Genomic DNA, 17521 nt, shown 5'->3' on the forward strand with positions numbered 1-17521 from the left:
TGAGCCTGGGGAGGAGGCTCCTACCATACATTATTGATTACTACCCTACTGTATGAGTTAAATAGCTCTCTGCTCTCCAATGTTCTCCTTTATGCAATGGCCAATGCTAATGCATGTTGGTGCTAATCTTATGTCTGTCTGTCTGTCTGTCTGTCTGTCTGTCTGTCTGTCTGTCTGTCTGTCTGTCTGTCTGTCTGTCTGTCTGTCTGTCTGTCTGTCTGTCTGTCTGTCTGTCTGTCTGTCTGTCTGTCTGTCTGTCTGTCTGTCTGTCTGTCTGTCTGTCTGTCTGTCTGTCTGTCTGTCTGTCTGTCTGTCTGTCTGTCTGTCTGTTCCCCCCCCCTCAACTCTTTGTTCTCGTCTCTTTCTGTCCTCCTCTTTGTCTCTTTGGATGACACAATGACACCTCCTCTCCCCTTTCTTTCTCCCCCTCTGTCTCTCCATCTCTCTCCATCCATCTCTGTCTCTATCTCTCTCTAGGATTTGCCATGGGAGGGTTGTGATAACCCGTGGAACACAGAGAAATGTTTCTCCAACTACAGTTTGACAGACACCACCAACCTCACCAGTGCCGTCACTGAGTTCTGGGAGTACGTCAAATCATTTATTTGAACACTTCAATTGTGGGGTTTCTAATGGTTTTTCATTTTTACATCTAGCCTACATTAACATAAATCAATGAAAACGCTGTTATGTTCTTTGAAAAAAAAAGAATCATATACTAATGACCTTCATAAATATAACCAAAGGATTGTTTTTCTCATAGCATACATGGAAAGTATTTATTAGACTGTTATGTTGTTGACGTCCAAAAGACACGTCATTGGCTGGAAGTGGGGTCCCTCGAGGCCAGGCATTTCTAGTGTTAAACTTCTATAATTTTTCACTGAGTCGTGAAAAGCATGGTGGAAAAGGTGGAAAATTTGTGTGTGTGCATATTAAACGTGTGTGTGGGTTACCTGAGAGTGTGCATAACTGTTTGTTTGTGAGTGTGGCCTGTCTGTCTGTATGTGTGCGTGTAATCATGTGTGTGTATAACCTGTCCGAAAGTATGTATGCATGTGTCTGTGTGATCCAGGTGTGTGTGACTGCACTGACCGGTGTGTGTGTGTGACTGCACTGACCGGTGTGTGTGTGTCCGCCAGGCGGAACATGCACCAGCTGTCCAGTGGTCTGGAGGAGCCTGGTGAGGTGCGCTGGCCCCTGGCTGGAACTCTGGCTCTGTCCTGGATCCTGGTCTACTTCTCTATCTGGAAAGGAGTGGAGTGGACAGGGAAGGTCAGCCCTGCTCTTATTATTACTCTCTTTTTGCCTTCTCTTTTCTTTCATGTCTCTTTCTCTCTCTCTTTTTCCATCTCTCTTTTTCTGTCTTGGTGCTTTCGTCTCGGTCTCCTTATGTCTGGGTGTCTCCTCTCTCTCTCTCTCTGGCACTCCATCTGGCACATCTCCATCTCTCTCTCTCTCTCTCTCTCTCTCTCTCCCTCTAGCACCTTTCTCTCTCTCTCTAATGAAACCTCTCGTCACCTGTAAGACACATCAACCACAATACAATTGATAGAATGGTAAATCCATTTCAGCAACATCATATACTAAACTTCAACCCTGATATATGCAGCAGGCCACAGCCTCCCATGACGGTAACCTGGCAAAAAAAAATGCATTAACAACTTACTCGAGTTAGGGGGTGTTAAATTAACGCTCACTTTTTAGAAAATAAATGTATGAGCAAGGAACACATCTTCGCATTCTGCTCCGAGGGTAATTGGAATTTAATGTGAATGGCACAAAGCAGAAAATTAACTCCCCCAAGGCCCTGGCCTTGATGGAATTTACCAATTAAACACAATCATTATTTGACAAAGTGCAAAGCACGTTCACAGATCTCTGTCAGGAGAGGAAGGCGAGGCAGGCGAGCAGGAAGTAAAATGTTTCAGTCTGCTCATGTACCATTGAGGCTGGAAGTTCACCCTCATTTGGGGTTTTTAGTTAGTCAACTACCCACCATTTCACTCCTCACCAATACACCATGTCTGTTATTCAGGTGGTCTATGTCTCTGTCCCCTATCTGTTATTCAGGTGGTCTATTTCTCTGTCCCCTATCTGTTATTCAGGTGGTCTATTTCTCTGTCCCCTATCTGTTATTCAGGTGGTCTATTTCTCTGTCCCCTATCTGTTATTCAGGTGGTCTATTTCTCTGTCCCCTATCTGTTATTCAGGTGGTCTATTTCTCTGTCCCCTATCTGTTATTCAGGTGGTCTATTTCTCCGCCACGTACCCCTACCTCATGCTGTTCATCCTGTTTTTTCGTGGGGTCACTCTCCCCGGGGCCAAGGAGGGCATCCTTTTCTACATCACCCCCGACTTCAACAAACTCCTCAAGTCTGAGGTACGGTGGCCCCTAAGAGTCACACACTCACAAACCATATGTCTATGTACACACTGAAATGTCAACAGGAAAAATAAGATATGTTTAATGTCTTGAAATGTGAAAACTGTCCTTAAAAAATGTGTGTGTATGTGTGTTTTTGTCTGACTACTCTCCCAGGTGTGGCTGGATGCTGCCACTCAGATCTTCTTCTCCTATGGACTGGGTCTGGGTTCGCTCATCGCCTTGGGAAGCTACAACTCCTTCAACAACGATGTGTACAGGTAGGCAACCCCCACAGCCTCTCCTGTATGCCTTATGTCCCTGTTAGTGACCCACTGGTTTCAAACCTGGGTCTCATGTGTGCATCAAGAATGAGCTAAAGCCTGTGCATTTTCTCAGGGAGCTAACACACATCTTCAGGTAAGGCTCATCAAACCACCTCTGTTACATGTTAAAAACCTAGGTGATGGAACCATTCTATTTGCTTTGATTCTATACTTCTGGGTTCCACTCCATCTTTCCTTTATTTGCTTTAATTTGTTCTGTCCTTTTCTTGTTTCTTTCTTCTGTGGTGTTCTACTATGGTGTTCTGTCTACTTACCAACACCAAACATGGGTTGTGTTTTTCTCTCCTGTCAGGGACTCCCTCATCGTGTGCTGTATAAACTCCTTCACCAGCATGTTTGCGGGCTTCGTCATCTTCTCTATTGTGGGCTTCATGTCGTACATCACCAAGAAGCCTGTCCAGGAACTAGCTGCCTCCGGTACAGTGCAGTTAGCTCACCCTACTGCAGCATTCACTGTTATTGACGTTGGAGTCAGCTGTTCCTGATTAACACTACAGAGTCAAACCGAGCTGTACTGACCTGGTCTAATTACACATCCAGTATAGTTTCTGAAACAGTGCTGGAAAGGACAATGTCTAAATAAAATATAGAGTATGTTCAGACTCTTTAGCAGGGGAGTCAAACTCATTCCATGGAGGACCTAGTGTCTGAGGGTTTTTGGTTTTTCCTTTCAATGAAGACCTAGACAACCAAGTGAGGCGAGATCATTACTAATTAGTGACCTTAATTCATCAGTCAAGTACAAGGGAGGAGTGGAAACCTGCAGACACTCAGCCCTCCATGGAATGAGTTTGACACCTGTGCTATAGTGTCATTGCGTCACTGGTTATCTTCTTCTTGATACAGTAAAAGTAATGAATTGATTAATGCCACTGATTGGCCATAGACTCCACTCAACTTGTGCCCGAGGGCCTGAATTAGTCCCTGATTAGAGGGGAAGAATTTAAATCAGCAGAACTTCTTCTGACACAAGATAAAAGGGGTAATAGTGATCCTAATCAGTAAATTATTGGTTTCTTAGATACATGTAAGACACAATACAGGACGGAAGTAAAACATACGCTTTTTATTCAACAGAAGAGATTTCATATGGTACAATAATTATCATGGTGTGCATTACTGTGTCCATTTGAGGTGTGCAGAGAAGTGTGATTATGCAATGTGGTCTGAGGCTCAATGATGTGGTTTGGTGTCTAACTCAAGGCCTAGACTTAGCTCTCTGTGATTGGTGTGGTGTCTAACTCAAGGCCTAGATTTAGCTCACTGTGATTGGTGTGGTGTCTAACTCAAGGCCTAGACTTAGCTCACTGTGATTGGTGTGGTGTCTAACTCAAGGCCTAGACTTAGCTCACTGTGATTGGTGTGGTGTCTAACTCAAGGCCTAGACTTAGCTCTCTGTGATTGGTGTGGTGTCTAACTCAAGGCCTAGACTTAGCTCACTGTGATTGGTGTGGTGTCTAACTCAAGGCCTAGACTTAGCTCACTGTGATTGGTGTGGTGTCTAACTCAAGGCCTAGACTTAGCTCTCTGTGATTGGTGTGGTGTCTAACTCAAGGCCTAGACTTAGCTCTCTGTGATTGGTGTGGTGTCTAACTCAAGGCCCAGGCTTGGCGTTCTTGGCCTACCCCCAGGCCGTGACTCAGCTGCCCATGTCCTCCCTGTGGGCCATCCTGTTCTTCTCCATGCTGATGATGCTGGGGCTAGACAGCCAGGTGAGGATCCCACCTCGAGTCACCTGACACCCAGATAACTAGCAAGGGAAGAGAGGTGTTAGTGGTGAGAACCAGACAGACAACAGACAAGCCAACATTACAATTCATTACAGCAGAACAAAGACAATAACAGAACGGCAGGTAGATATGTTACAAGGGGCTTGTTGCTACTGAGTAGACGTTATATAGAATTACCACTGTTATTTTCATTTTCAACAGAAGCGTCCAGGTGACCCTGCAGAACTTGGTAGCCTGTTAGAGTTCTCTGGTGCAAGACCTGAGTGAACCAACATGTGTGTGTGTGTGTGTGTGTGTGTGTGTGTGTGTGTGTGTGTGTGTGTGTGTGTGTGTGTGTGTGTGTGTGTGTGTGTGTGTGTGTGTGTGTGTGTGCGTGTGTGTGTGTGTGTGTTAACCTGTGTGCTCTGCCTGTAGTTCTGTACCGTGGAGGGCTTCGTCACAGCTCTGATGGATGAGTTCCCCATGGTGCTGAGGAAGAGGAAGAAGGTCTTTATCCTCTGCATCTGTCTAATCTCCTTCCTCATCGGCTTCTCCAACATTACACAGGTAACACAGTGTGTGAATGTGTGTGTGTGTGTGTGTGTGTGTGTGTGTGTGTGTGTGTGTGTGTGTGTGTTTAGCCTTTTAACAATCCTCTATGGCTGCGATGCTTCCCCAGGGTGGTCTGTACGTCTTCAAGCTGTTTGATTACTACTCTGCCAGCGGGATGTGCCTCCTCTTCCTCGTCTTCTTCGAAACCATCTCGATTTCCTGGTTATATGGTAGGACACTGTCAGCTTCTATACCATTAGAAAAATATAGGATCTATCATTGTTGTTTTCTACAAGCATACATCCTGTTTAAACATGATCCATGTGTACAGCTACAATTAATACTAATAATACAGTCTCTTTACATACACAAGAAAACCAGCAGGATCAACAGTTATAAAATCACATAATAAAATAAGTATAAGTACCCTAAACATGATGACAGACTGACCATGGAGAACACTAAACATGATGACAGACTGATCATGGAGAACACTAAACATGATGACAGACTGACCATGGAGAACACTAAACATGATGACAGACTGATCATGGAGAACACTAAACATGATGACAGACTGACCATGGAGAACACTAAACATGATGACAGACTGACCATGGAGAACACTAAACATGATGACAGGCTGATCATGGAGAACACTAAACATGATGACAGACTGATCATGGAGAACACTAAACATGATGACAGACTGACCATGGAGAACACTAAACATGATGACAGGCTGATCATGGAGAACACTAAACATGATGACAGACTGATCATGGAGAACACTAAACATGATGACAGACTGACCATGGAGAACACTAAACATGATGACAGACTGATCATGGAGAACACTAAACATGATGACAGACTGATCATGGAGAACACTAAACATGATGACAGACTGACCATGGAGAACACTAAACATGATGACAGACTGATCATGGAGAACACTAAACATGATGACAGACTGATCATGGAGAACACTAAACATGATGACAGACTGACCATGGAGAACACTAAACATGATGACAGGCTGATCATGGAGAACACTAAACATGATGACAGACTGACCATGGAGAACACTAAACATGATGACAGACTGACCATGGAGAACACTAAACATGATGACAGACTAACCATGGAGAACACTAAACATGATGACAGGCTGATCATGGAGAACACTAAACATGATGACAGACTGACCATGGAGAACACTAAACATGATGACAGACTGACCATGGAGAACACTAAACATGATGAGAGACTGATCATGGAGAACACTAAACATGATGACAGACTGACCATGGAGAACACTAAACATGATGACAGACTGATCATGGAGAACACTAAACATGATGACAGATTGATCATGGAGAACACTAAACATGATGACAGACTGACCATGGAGAACACTAAACATGATGACAGACTGACCATGGAGAACACTAAACATGATGACAGACTGACCATGGAGAACACTAAACATGATGACAGACTGACCATGGAGAACACTAAACATGATGACAGACTGACCATGGAGAACACTAAACATGATGACAGACTGACCATGGAGAACACTAAACATGATGACAGACTGACCATGGAGAACACTAAACATGATGACAGACTGACCATGGAGAACACTAAACATGATGACATATACAGTTGAAGTCGGAAGTTTACATACACCTTAGCCAAATACATTTAAACTCAGTTTTTCACAATTCCTGACATTTAATCAGAGTAAAAATTCCCTGTTTTAGGTCAGTTAGGATCAACACTTTATTTTAAGAATGTGAAATGTCAGAATAATGGTAGAGAGAATTATTTATGTCAGCTTTTATTTCTTTCATCACATTCCCAGAGGGTCAGAAGTTTACATACACTCAATTAGTATTTGGTAGCATTGCCTTTAAATTGTTTAACTTGGGTCAAACGTTCCAGAAAGCCTTCAACAAGCTTCCTACAATAAGTTGGGTGAATTTTGGCCCATTCCTCCTGACAGAGCTGGAGTAACTGAGTCAGGTTTGTAGGCCTCCTTGCTCGCACACGCTTTTCAGTTCTGCCCACAAATTTTCTATAGGATTGAGGTCAGGGCTTTGTGATGGCCAGTCCAATTCCTTGACTTTGTTGTCCTTAAGCCATTTTGCCACAACTTTGGAAGTATGCTTGGGGTCATTGTCCATTTGGAAGAACCATTTGTGACCAAGCTTTAACTTCCTGACTGATGTTGCTTCAATATATCCACATACTTTTCCTGCCTCATGATGCCATCTATTTTGTGAAGTGCACCAGTCCCTCCTGCAGCAAAGCACCCCCACAACAAACGGGATGCTGCCAGCCCGTGCTTCACGGTTGGGATGGTGTTCTTCGACTTGCAAGTGTCCCCCTTTTTCCTCCAAACATAATGATGGTCATTATGGCCAAATAGTTCTATTTTTGTTTCATCAGACCAGAGGACATTTCTCCAAAAAGTACAATCTTTGTCCCCATGTGCAGTTGGAAACCGTAGTCTGGCTTTTTTATTGTGGTTTTGAAACAGTGGATTCTTCCTTGCTGAGCAGCCTTTCAGGTTATGTCGATATAGGACTCGTTTTACTGTGGATATAGATACTTTTGTACCTGTTTCCTCCAGCATCTTCACAAGGCCCTTTTCTGTTGTTCTGGGATTGATTTGCACTTTTCGCACCTAAGTACGTTCATCTCTAGGAGACAGAACACGTCTCCTTCCTGAGTGTTATGACAGGTGCACGGTCCCATGGTGTTTATACTAGCATACTATTGCTTGCACAGATGAACGTGGTACCTTCAGGCGTTTGAAAATTGCTCCCAAGGATGAACCAGACTTGTGTAGGTCTACAATTTTTTTCTGAGGTCTTGGCTGATTTATTTTGATTTTCCCATGATGTCAAGCAAAGAGGCACTGAGTTTGAAGGTAGGCTTTGAAATACATCCACAGGTACACCTCCAATTGACTCAAATGATGTCAATTAGCCTATCAGAAGCTTCTAAAGCCATAACATAATTTTCTTGAATTTTCCAAGCTGTTTAAAGCCACAGTCATCTTAGTGTATGTAAACTTCTGACCCACTGGAATTGTGATACAGTGAATTATAAGTGAAATAATCTGTCTGTAAACAATTGTTGGAAAAATTGTCCTAACCGACTTGCCAAACCCATAGTTTGTTAACAAGACATTTCTGGAGTGGTTGAAAAACGAGTTTTAATGACTCCAACCTAAGTGTATGTAAACCTCCGACTTCAACTGTACATTTATGTGAAATAACACATATGAAATCATGTAGTAACCACAAAAGTGTTAAACAAATCAAAATATATTTTATAAGTGTGCCTTGAATTCTAAATAAATCACTGACAGTGTCACCAGCAAAGCGCCCCCACACCATCGCACCTCCTGATACATGCTTCACAGTGGGAACCACACATGCGGATATCATCCGTTCACCTACTCTGCGTCTCACAAAGACACGGTGGTTGGAACAAAAAATCAAAAATATGGACTCATCAGACCAAAGGACAGATTTCCACCGGTCTAATGCCCATTGCTCGTGTTTCTTGGCCCAAGCAAGTCTCTTCTTATTATTGTTGTCCTTTAGTAGTGGTTTCTTTGCAGCAATTCAACCATGAAGGCCTGATTCACACAGTCTCTTCTGAACAGTTGATGTTGAGATGGGTCTGTTACTTGAACTCTGAAGCATTTATTTGGACTGCAATCTGAGGTGCAGTTAACTCTAACCAAGTTTTCCTCTGAAGCAGAGGTAACGCTGAGTCTTCCTTTCCTGTGGCGGTCCTCATGAGAGCCAGTTTCATTATAGCGCTTGATGGTTTTTGTGACTGCACTTGAAGAAACTTTCAATGTTCTAGATATTTTCCGGATTGACTGACCTCCATGTCTTTGCTTATTTGAGCTGCTCTTGCCATAATATGGACTTGGTCTTTTACCAAATAGGGCTATCTTCTGTATACCACCCCTACCTTGTCACAACACAACTGATTGGCTCAAACTTATTAAGAAGGAAAGAAATTCCACAAATGTACTTGTAACAAGGCATACCTGTAATTGAAATTCATTCCAGGAGTGTGCAAAGCTGTCATCAAGGCAGCTTTGCACACTACTTTATATTTGAGAATCTACTTTGAAGAATCTCAAATATAAAATTAGATTTTGATTTAACACTTTTTTGATTACTACATGTGTTATTTCATAGCTTTGATGTCTTCACTATTATTCTACAATGTAGAAAATTGTAAAAAATAAAGACAATGACTTCTTGTGTCCAAACTTTTGACTGGTACTGTATCTACACTGCTCAAAAAAATAAAGGGAACACTTAAACAACACAATGTAACTCCAAGTCAATCACACTTCTGTGAAATCAAACTGTCCACTTAGGAAGCAACACTGATTGACAATAAATTTCACATGCTGTTGTGCAAATGGAATAGACAACAGGTGGAAATTATAGGCAATTAGCAAGACACCCCCAATAAAGGAGTGGTTCTGCAGGTGGGGACCACAGACCACTTCTCAGTTCCTATGCTTCCTGGCTGATGTTTTGGTCACTTTTGAATGCTGGCGGTGCTTTCACTCTAGTGGTAGCATGAGACGGAGTCTACAACCCACACAAGTGGCTCAGGTAGTGCAGCTCATCCAGGATGGCACATCAATGCGAGCTGTGGCAAGAAGGTTTGCTGTGTCTGTCAGCGTAGTGTCCAGAGCATGGAGGCGCTACCAGGAGACAGGCCAGTACATCAGGAGACGTGGAGGAGGCCGTAGGAGGGCAACAACCTAGCAGCAGGACCGCTACCTCCGCCTTTGTGCAAGGAGGAGCAGGAGAAGCACTGCCAGAGCCCTGCAAAATGACCTCCAGCAGGCCACAAATGTGCATGTGTCTGCTCAAACGGTCAGAAACAGACTCCATGAGGGTGGTATGAGGGCCCAACGTCCACAGGTGGGGGTTGTGCTTACAGCCCAACACCATGCAGGACGTTTGGCATTTGCCAGAGAACACCAAGATTGGCAAATTTGCCACTGGCACCCTGTGCTCTTCACAGATGAAAGCAGGTTCACACTGAGCACATGACAGACATGACAGAGTCTGGAGACGCCGTGGAGAACGTTCATCCTCCAGCATGACCGGTTTGGCGGTGGGTCAGTCATGGTGTGGGGTGGCATTTCTTTGGGGGGCCGCACAGCCCTCCATGTGCTCGCCAGAGGTAGCCTGACTGCCATTAGGTACCGAGATGAGATCCTCAGACCCCTTGTGAGACCATATGCTGGTGCGGTTGGCCCTGGGTTCCTCCTAATGCAAGACAATGCTAGACCTCATGTGGCTGGAGTGTGTCAGCAGTTCCTGCAAGAGGAAGGCATTGATGCTATGGACTGGCCCGCCCGTTCCCCAGACCTGAATCCAATTGAGCACATCTGGGACATCATGTCTCGCTCCATCCACCAACGTCACGTTGCACCACAGACTGTCCAGGAGTTGGCGGATGCTTTAGTCCAGGTCTGGGAGGAGATCCCTCAGGAGACCATCCGCCACCTCATCAGGAGCATGACCAGGCATTGTAGGGAGGTCATACAGGCACGTGGAGGCCACACACACTACTGAGCCTCATTTTGACTTGTTTTAAGGACATTACATCAAAGTTGGATCAGCCTGTAGTGTGGTTTTCCACTTTAATTTTGAGTGTGACTCCAAATCCAGACATCCATGGGTTGATAAATTGGATTTCCATTGATTATTTTTGTGTGATTTTGTTGTCAGCACATTCAACTATGTAAAGAAAAAAGTATTTAATAAGATTATTTCTTTCATTCAGATCTAGGATGTGTTGTTTAAGTCTTCCCTTTATTTTTTGGAGCAGTATATATACACAGTACATATCTTTACAAAATATATTTTCCTTTATTATTTTCCACTAACTCTGTCATGCTAAGTTGACCAAGTTTCTTGATGAGGGAGTTGGGGCCCATGAGCATGATCTCAGTATTGTTGTAATTTACTTAAAAAAGTTATTGCTTATCCAAGTTTTCACTTCACTGAGTAAGTCAACAACAGCTGTCTGCCTAGCTAACTCAAAAGCACATCAACAGTCCCACTTGGGATATAGCCTACAGATAACATTTGGGCTGTCTTGACATATAACCTATAAATCGTCACCTTGTGTAGTTTGTTCAATGCTCTCTCTCCTCTCTCGCTCTGTCTTAGGAGCTGATAAGTTCTATGGGGACATTGAAGAGATGATCGGCTATCGGCCCTGCGGCTGGTGGAAGCTCTGCTGGAAGTTCTTCACTCCAGCAATCTGCCTGGTAACTGCCATTTCCATTCAGGCTTCTTCTCATTGGTTTTCAATGTGTTTAAATCCTCAGGGAAATCATACTTAACCCTATATCTCAGAAACACTGGTTACGTCCCAAATGGCATCCTATTTCCTATATAGTGCATCATTTATAATTTTTTTTCAGAATCCAGGAATTTTGTACAGATCCTTGCAACATGGGGCCGTGCATTATCATGCTGAAAGATGAGGTGATGGCGGGTGATGAATGGCAAGACAATGGGCCTCAGGATATCGTCACGGTATCTCTGTGCATTCAAATTGCCATAGACAAAATGCAATTGTGTTCATTGTCCGTAGCTTATGCCTGCCCTTACCATAACCCCACCTCCACCATGGAGCAATCTGTTCACAACGTTGACATCAGCAAACCGCTCACCCACTAGACGCCATATACATGGTCTGCGGTTGTGAGGCCGGTTGGACATACTGCCAAATTCTCTTCTAGCAACAGCTCTGATGGACATTCCTGCAGTCAGCATGCCAATTGTACGCTCCCATAAAACTTGCGACATCTGTGTCGTTGTGTGACAAAACTGCACATTTTAGAGTGGCCTTTTATTGTCCCCAGCACAAGGTGCTCCTGTGTGATGATCATGCTGTTTAATCAGCTTCTTGATATGCCACACCTTTCAGGTGGATGGATTATCTTGGCAAAGGAGAAATGCTCACTAACAGGCATGTAAACAAATTTGTGTACAAAATTTGAGAGAAATATGCTTTTTGTATGTATGGAAAGTTCCTGCGTTCAGCTCATGAAACATGGGAGCAACACTTTACATGTTGCATTTATATTTTTGTTCAGTATACGTGTATTTTATTTTAATGGATTTTCTTTTACCATTTAGTATAAAACAAAAACACACACAAAACAATACAAAAAACACAGCTGCCAGACACATGAAGTGAAGTATTGCTTAAGTAACAAATGGGACAAGAATAGAACAACACTACTCAGTGTTCACAATCAGTCTCTGTCCAGAATAAATCTGAGAAAAGGCATGTAGTGCAGTATGTTTTCAGTGGCCCATAGGGCTGTATCAATATGGGAAGATCAATGTTCTAGACATATCTATGGGCTGCTATCGTTATTCTGACTGTGTGATGGAGTATCTCTCTCCCCCACTCAGTTAATCACTTACTAACTGGCCCAACTTAACCTATTTGGCTGAACTTATGCTATCTGGCCGGCTGGCCAACCATGTCCTACCTGTCCGGACTGACTTGTGCTGTCTGGCCAACTTATCCTATCTGACTGGCTGACCAAACTTGTCCAGGCTGATTTGTCTTACCTGACTGGCCAGATAGGACCATCTCTTGTCCTATCTGGCCGGCTTGTTTTATCTGGCCAGCCCTCAAACTTGTCCTATCTGGCCGGCATGCCAACTTGTCCCATTTTGTCAGCTTGTCCTATCTCGCCGGCCATTGCTTGTTTTTTTTATAAAAAAAAACATTTTTACAGGGACAGTGCACATTAATCAACGTTTCAGTAGAAGTGCCGGTTTTAGCCAGCTGGCTAATTTTCAACCGCAGTCCCTGGGCAGGTTATTATTGGGAGATATGCGATGTAGTCGGCCTGGAGCATCACCTATTACCTCACCTAATGTAAATGTTTCTGTGTGTGCAGGGAGTGTTTACCTTCAGTGCCATTGAGATGACCCCCCTGACCTTGGGGAAGTACGTGTACCCGGCGTGGGGACAGGGGATTGGCTGGGTCATGTCTCTGTCATCCATGGTTCTTGTGCCAGGCTATGTCATCTACATGTTCTGCACCACCAAGGGTGGCATCAAACAGGTACACAGTCAACCAGCAGATCCCACTATGCTCCATATCCTTCCCCTTTGGCCCTAACCCCTCGATAATAGCATTTCTGTAGGGTCTGGATAGATAGATGCTTGCACCATATTGCTTCCACTATACAGATTTGCAAATATCGAGGGTTGGGGCTAAGGGAAAGGGGTAGAGAGAGATTCGGGATCGGCTTGACATCTCTACCTCTCTCAGGCTAAGGGGAAAGGATAGAGAGAGATTGGGGCCTGGCTAGAAAATCTCTACCTCTCTCAGGCTAAGAGGAAGGGGTAGAGACAGATTGGGGACCGGCTAGACATCTCTACCTCTCTCATGCTAAGGGGAAGGGGTAGAGACAGATTGGGGACCGGCTAGACATCTCTACCTCTCTCATGCTAAGGGGAAGGGGTAGAGACAGATTGGGTACTGGTTAGACATCTCTACCTCTCTCATGCTAAGGGGAAGGGGTAGAGACAGATTGGGGACCGGCTAGACATCTCTACCTCTCTCATGCTAAGGGGAAGGGGTAGAGACAGATTGGGGACCGGCTAGACATCTCTACCTCTCTCATGCTAAGGGGAAGGGGTAGAGACAGATTGGGGACCGGCTAGACATCTCTACCTCTCTCATGCTAAGGGGAAGGGGTAGAGACAGATTGGGGACCGGCTAGACATCTCTACCTCTCTCATGCTAAGGGGAAGGGGTAGAGACAGATTGGGGACCGGCTAGACATCTCTACCTCTCTCATGCTAAGGGGAAGGGGTAGAGACAGATTGGGGACCAGCTAGACATCTCTACCTCTCTCATGTTAAGGGGAAGGGGTAGAGACAGATTGGGGACCAGCTAGACATCTCTACCTCTCTCATGCTAAGAGGAAGGGGTAGAGACAGATTGGGGACCAGCTAGACATCTCTACCTCTCTCATGCTAAGGGGAAGGGGTAGAGACAGATTGGGGACCGGCTAGACATCTCTACCTCTCTCATGCTAAGGGGAAGGGGTAGAGACAGATTGGGGACCGGCTAGACATCTCTACCTCTCTCATGCTAAGGGGAAGGGGTAGAGACAGATTGGGGACCGGCTAGACATCTCTACCTCTCTCATGCTAAGGGGAAGGGGTAGAGACAGATTGGGGACCGGCTAGACATCTCTACCTCTCTCATGCTAAGGGGAAGGGGTAGAGACAGATTGGGGACCGGCTAGACATCTCTACCTCTCTGTTGCTCTTTCTTTCTGGTTCTTTCTCACTCTGTTCCATTTTATTTTTTATTTATCTTTTATATCTCCCTCTATGACTCTCTCTCTGCCCCCCACTCTCTCTCTTTCTCTGCCCCCCCCCCCTCACTCTGTCCCCCTCACTGTCTCTCTCTCTGTCCCCGTCACTCTCTCTCTGTCCCCTCTGTTTCTCTCTGTCCCCTCTATATATCTCTCTCTCTCTCTGCCCCCCCTCTCTCTGTTCTCTCTCTCTCGTCAGTCTCTGGTCATGTTTGAGAGCATCAATTCTGCTCAGTCTCTGATCACCAACTGAGTAGACTGACTGATCTACAAATCACCTTGCACCCTTAATAATGTTTTAATATGATTGTAGACCAGTCAGTCTGCTTAGTCGGTGATCAGCTACTGAGTAGAATTGATGCTTTCAAACACGGCCTTCATCTCTTTATACACCTTTTCCTTTCTCTCCGGTTTTCCCCTCACTCCACCTCTTTCACATATGAGAAGAATGAATAAATTGCTCTAGCTATAAAACGTAATTTATCAAACAGCCCCATTATAATAGAAAAGATTACCTTTATAATGTAGTCAAAAGCAGACCTGGGTTCAAATGGCATTTGTGCATGACTGAGCTTGCCTGGCACCATGAACCAATAGAATAGTCCCAAAAGATGGGCAAACACTACCCAAATGGAATTCCAGGTGGGCTCAAACAAAGTATTTCAAAGGCTATTTGAACCTAGGTCTGGTTGAAAGTATTATGAGAAATCACCTTTAAACTGTAGTTGAAAGTATCCCTCATTGCTGGTTTCCTGTCTGTCCTGAACAGCGTTGGCACAAGATGACCACCAGCGCACCTTGTGAACATGCTGCCGTCACACACCAGAATTCACACACAGGAAGTGTGGGCGAAGCCGCCGTCTAACTGGGAATAGGATACAGTTGACTCCTGGGCACTGATCTAAGGTCAGTTTAGCGTTTTCCTCCTAATGGTTAAGATTAGGATTTTTGGGTGGGTAAACCGATCCTAGATCTGTTCCTACAGGCAATTTCCACCCAGAATTCCTGACTATGCCGAACACCTAGTCAACACAGGAGTGTATTCACTAGGAACCAAACGAACCAAATGAAAGCCAACAGAAGCAAATAGAATGAAACGGGGAGTGACCTACCTGAATTTGTTCAATAGAAACTCTTGTTTCCTTTAGGAGTGAACGATTTCCGTTGCGAAACGTTTTGAAACTATTTGCTACGGTCTTGCTCTAATGAATACACCCCAGTATTCAGACAGAGAGAGGCATCATGGGAGATGCCCTGGCCAAAATGCTTCCATTCCATATGTATCCTCTGGAACTGAATGGTCACATAATATAATGGACTGTATTATTGAACAATACAATGTTTTTTCTTCTATGGTACATCGCTGTATACAATTCATAAGGTGACACCAACTTTTTCAGATCTATACAAAGTCATTGTAGCCCACTTTGGCTTACTTTACAAAATGCTTTGTATTTGTTCGTATCTGAATAAATTGAAAACATTTTTTTTATTTGAATGTGTTATGGCTGTTTCTTCTATGATGCTGTATACAGTACATGTACATTAGAGGTAGCGTTCACCAGTTTAGCGTTTGATGTAACAGTTTTAATAACAGTTTGTACTATAAATAACGGCTTGTACAATATATTAACATTTCTTAAATGTTTATAACTGGCTCTTACGTGAAGATACTGTGTTTGTTTTCAATAGTGTTGACCTGTAAATATTATTCTGCGAGTCCAAATGCTGTAATAGTGTATGAAATGAAACAAAATGTGGTCAATAATGTACTGTATAAAGTAGCCCTCTATAAAGGTACTGTACAAGCCAGGAGTAAAACAAATTAAAATGTCTCATGGCTAAATGTGTACTATGAGAAGGGATTTGGTTGGGTATTCTTTCAGTTCAATAAAAGCAAACATAACCACCAAAATACATTTAATCGAGTGTCAACTCTTTTATGCTAGCATCCCTTTTCACAGATAGGCCTGCTGTATACCATCTCTCACAATACAAAAAGGTCAATACACTTGAATTTGAATCATCTCTACAAATGGAACGGACATGCACTCAGAGGAGAGAGTTTTTTATCTCTCCTCTGTTTATCTGTTGCACTGTGCGAGCCATTTAGTGTTTCTACTTAACTAGCACATTAGTCAGGCAGCCACAACAGCTGAAATAATGCAGAGAGCTCTGATATCTCCTTCCCAGTACTGCTAAAACATGGGACACAGTTTGGGACACAAAAAAACAACAGACACAGTGGGAGAAGCCACTCACTAGCCAGGAGTAATTCCTCGCCTAACCTGACCAGAATAAACTACCCACTGGGCACAGACGTCAGTCCAACATTTATTCCACATTGGTTCCATGTAATTTCATTAAAATAACGTGGAAACAACATTGATTCAACTAGTGTGTGCCTAGTGGGTATGGGCTCTAGTTATCGGCTACAACTTGGGTCCAAAGGTTTTCCTGATCAGGTCACTTGGTCAGGAAAACCTCTCAGCCTCAACTAGTGAACTGGAGGTATATTTTACAGTACTAGAACATGTTATGTACTATAGTCACTCACATACAGTTTCATAGAACGTTGTGTGTACTCTACTTACTCACATACTGCGCCAGCTGAGGAAACTGGTTTGGTTCTGCACATCCATCATCCTCACTTGTACTATCACTGTCTGGTTTGGGTCTGTCTGCCTGCTGCACACGCAAACTGCGTCACCTGCTATCCATCAAGGACCTGCACGCCTTCAGGACAAGGAAGAGTGCAGGTAAGATCATCGCCTACCCTGCCCACCCTGCCCACCCCGGACACCCCATCTTTCACTGTCAATGCACTGAATATATTCACCACGGCAGCATCCCTCCCTATGCTTATATAGATATAGCCCCTCTGTAAATGGTATATTCTCACTGTAATCAGCCTATACTCCAGAGTTTTAGGTTTACTGTTCTGATATTGGACATTCTGTATGATGTCTATGTTGACTTGTGTCTGTATTCCGCTTGGATATTGTCTATTGCTGGCTTCACCTTCTCACCGAGGCACATTGCATTGTGGGTATGTGTAAATGTACTTGGGAGAATAAAGGTGACTCTGATACAGTGTAATATGACGTTGTGTGTACT

The 17521-nt window shown here is 43.9% G+C and overlaps 1 protein-coding gene across 1 annotated transcript; it reads left to right on the forward strand.

Annotated features, from left to right (window-relative positions):
* Positions 1–481: 481 nt before the first annotated feature.
* Positions 482–16311, forward strand: LOC106609598 (sodium- and chloride-dependent GABA transporter 1). The gene is made up of 11 exons (XM_045722252.2): positions 482–587; positions 1143–1275; positions 2249–2383; positions 2543–2646; positions 3005–3129; positions 4312–4424; positions 4857–4988; positions 5101–5203; positions 11213–11313; positions 12970–13137; positions 15174–16311. Exons 2-11 carry the CDS (start codon positions 1150–1152, stop codon positions 15267–15269), a joined length of 1203 nt encoding a protein of 400 aa, XP_045578208.2. The 5' UTR covers positions 482–587; positions 1143–1149; the 3' UTR covers positions 15270–16311.
* The last annotated feature ends 1210 nt before the right edge of the window (positions 16312–17521 follow it).

Source organism: Salmo salar, chromosome 07, assembly GCF_965601325.2.
Source record: "Salmo salar chromosome 07, fSalSal1, whole genome shotgun sequence".
Lineage (NCBI taxonomy): Eukaryota > Metazoa > Chordata > Actinopteri > Salmoniformes > Salmonidae > Salmo > Salmo salar.

Coding starts and splice junctions, on each gene's coding strand:
- LOC106609598 (XM_045722252.2), top strand. CDS start 1,150: ATGCACCAGCTGTCCAGTGGTCTGGAGGAGCCTGGTGAGGTGCGCTGG. Junction 4,425..4,856: donor TGCTGGGGCTAGACAGCCAG/GTGAGGATCCCA, acceptor CTCTGCCTGTAG/TTCTGTACCGTGGAGGGCTT. Junction 11,314..12,969: donor TCACTCCAGCAATCTGCCTG/GTAACTGCCATT, acceptor CTGTGTGTGCAG/GGAGTGTTTACCTTCAGTGC.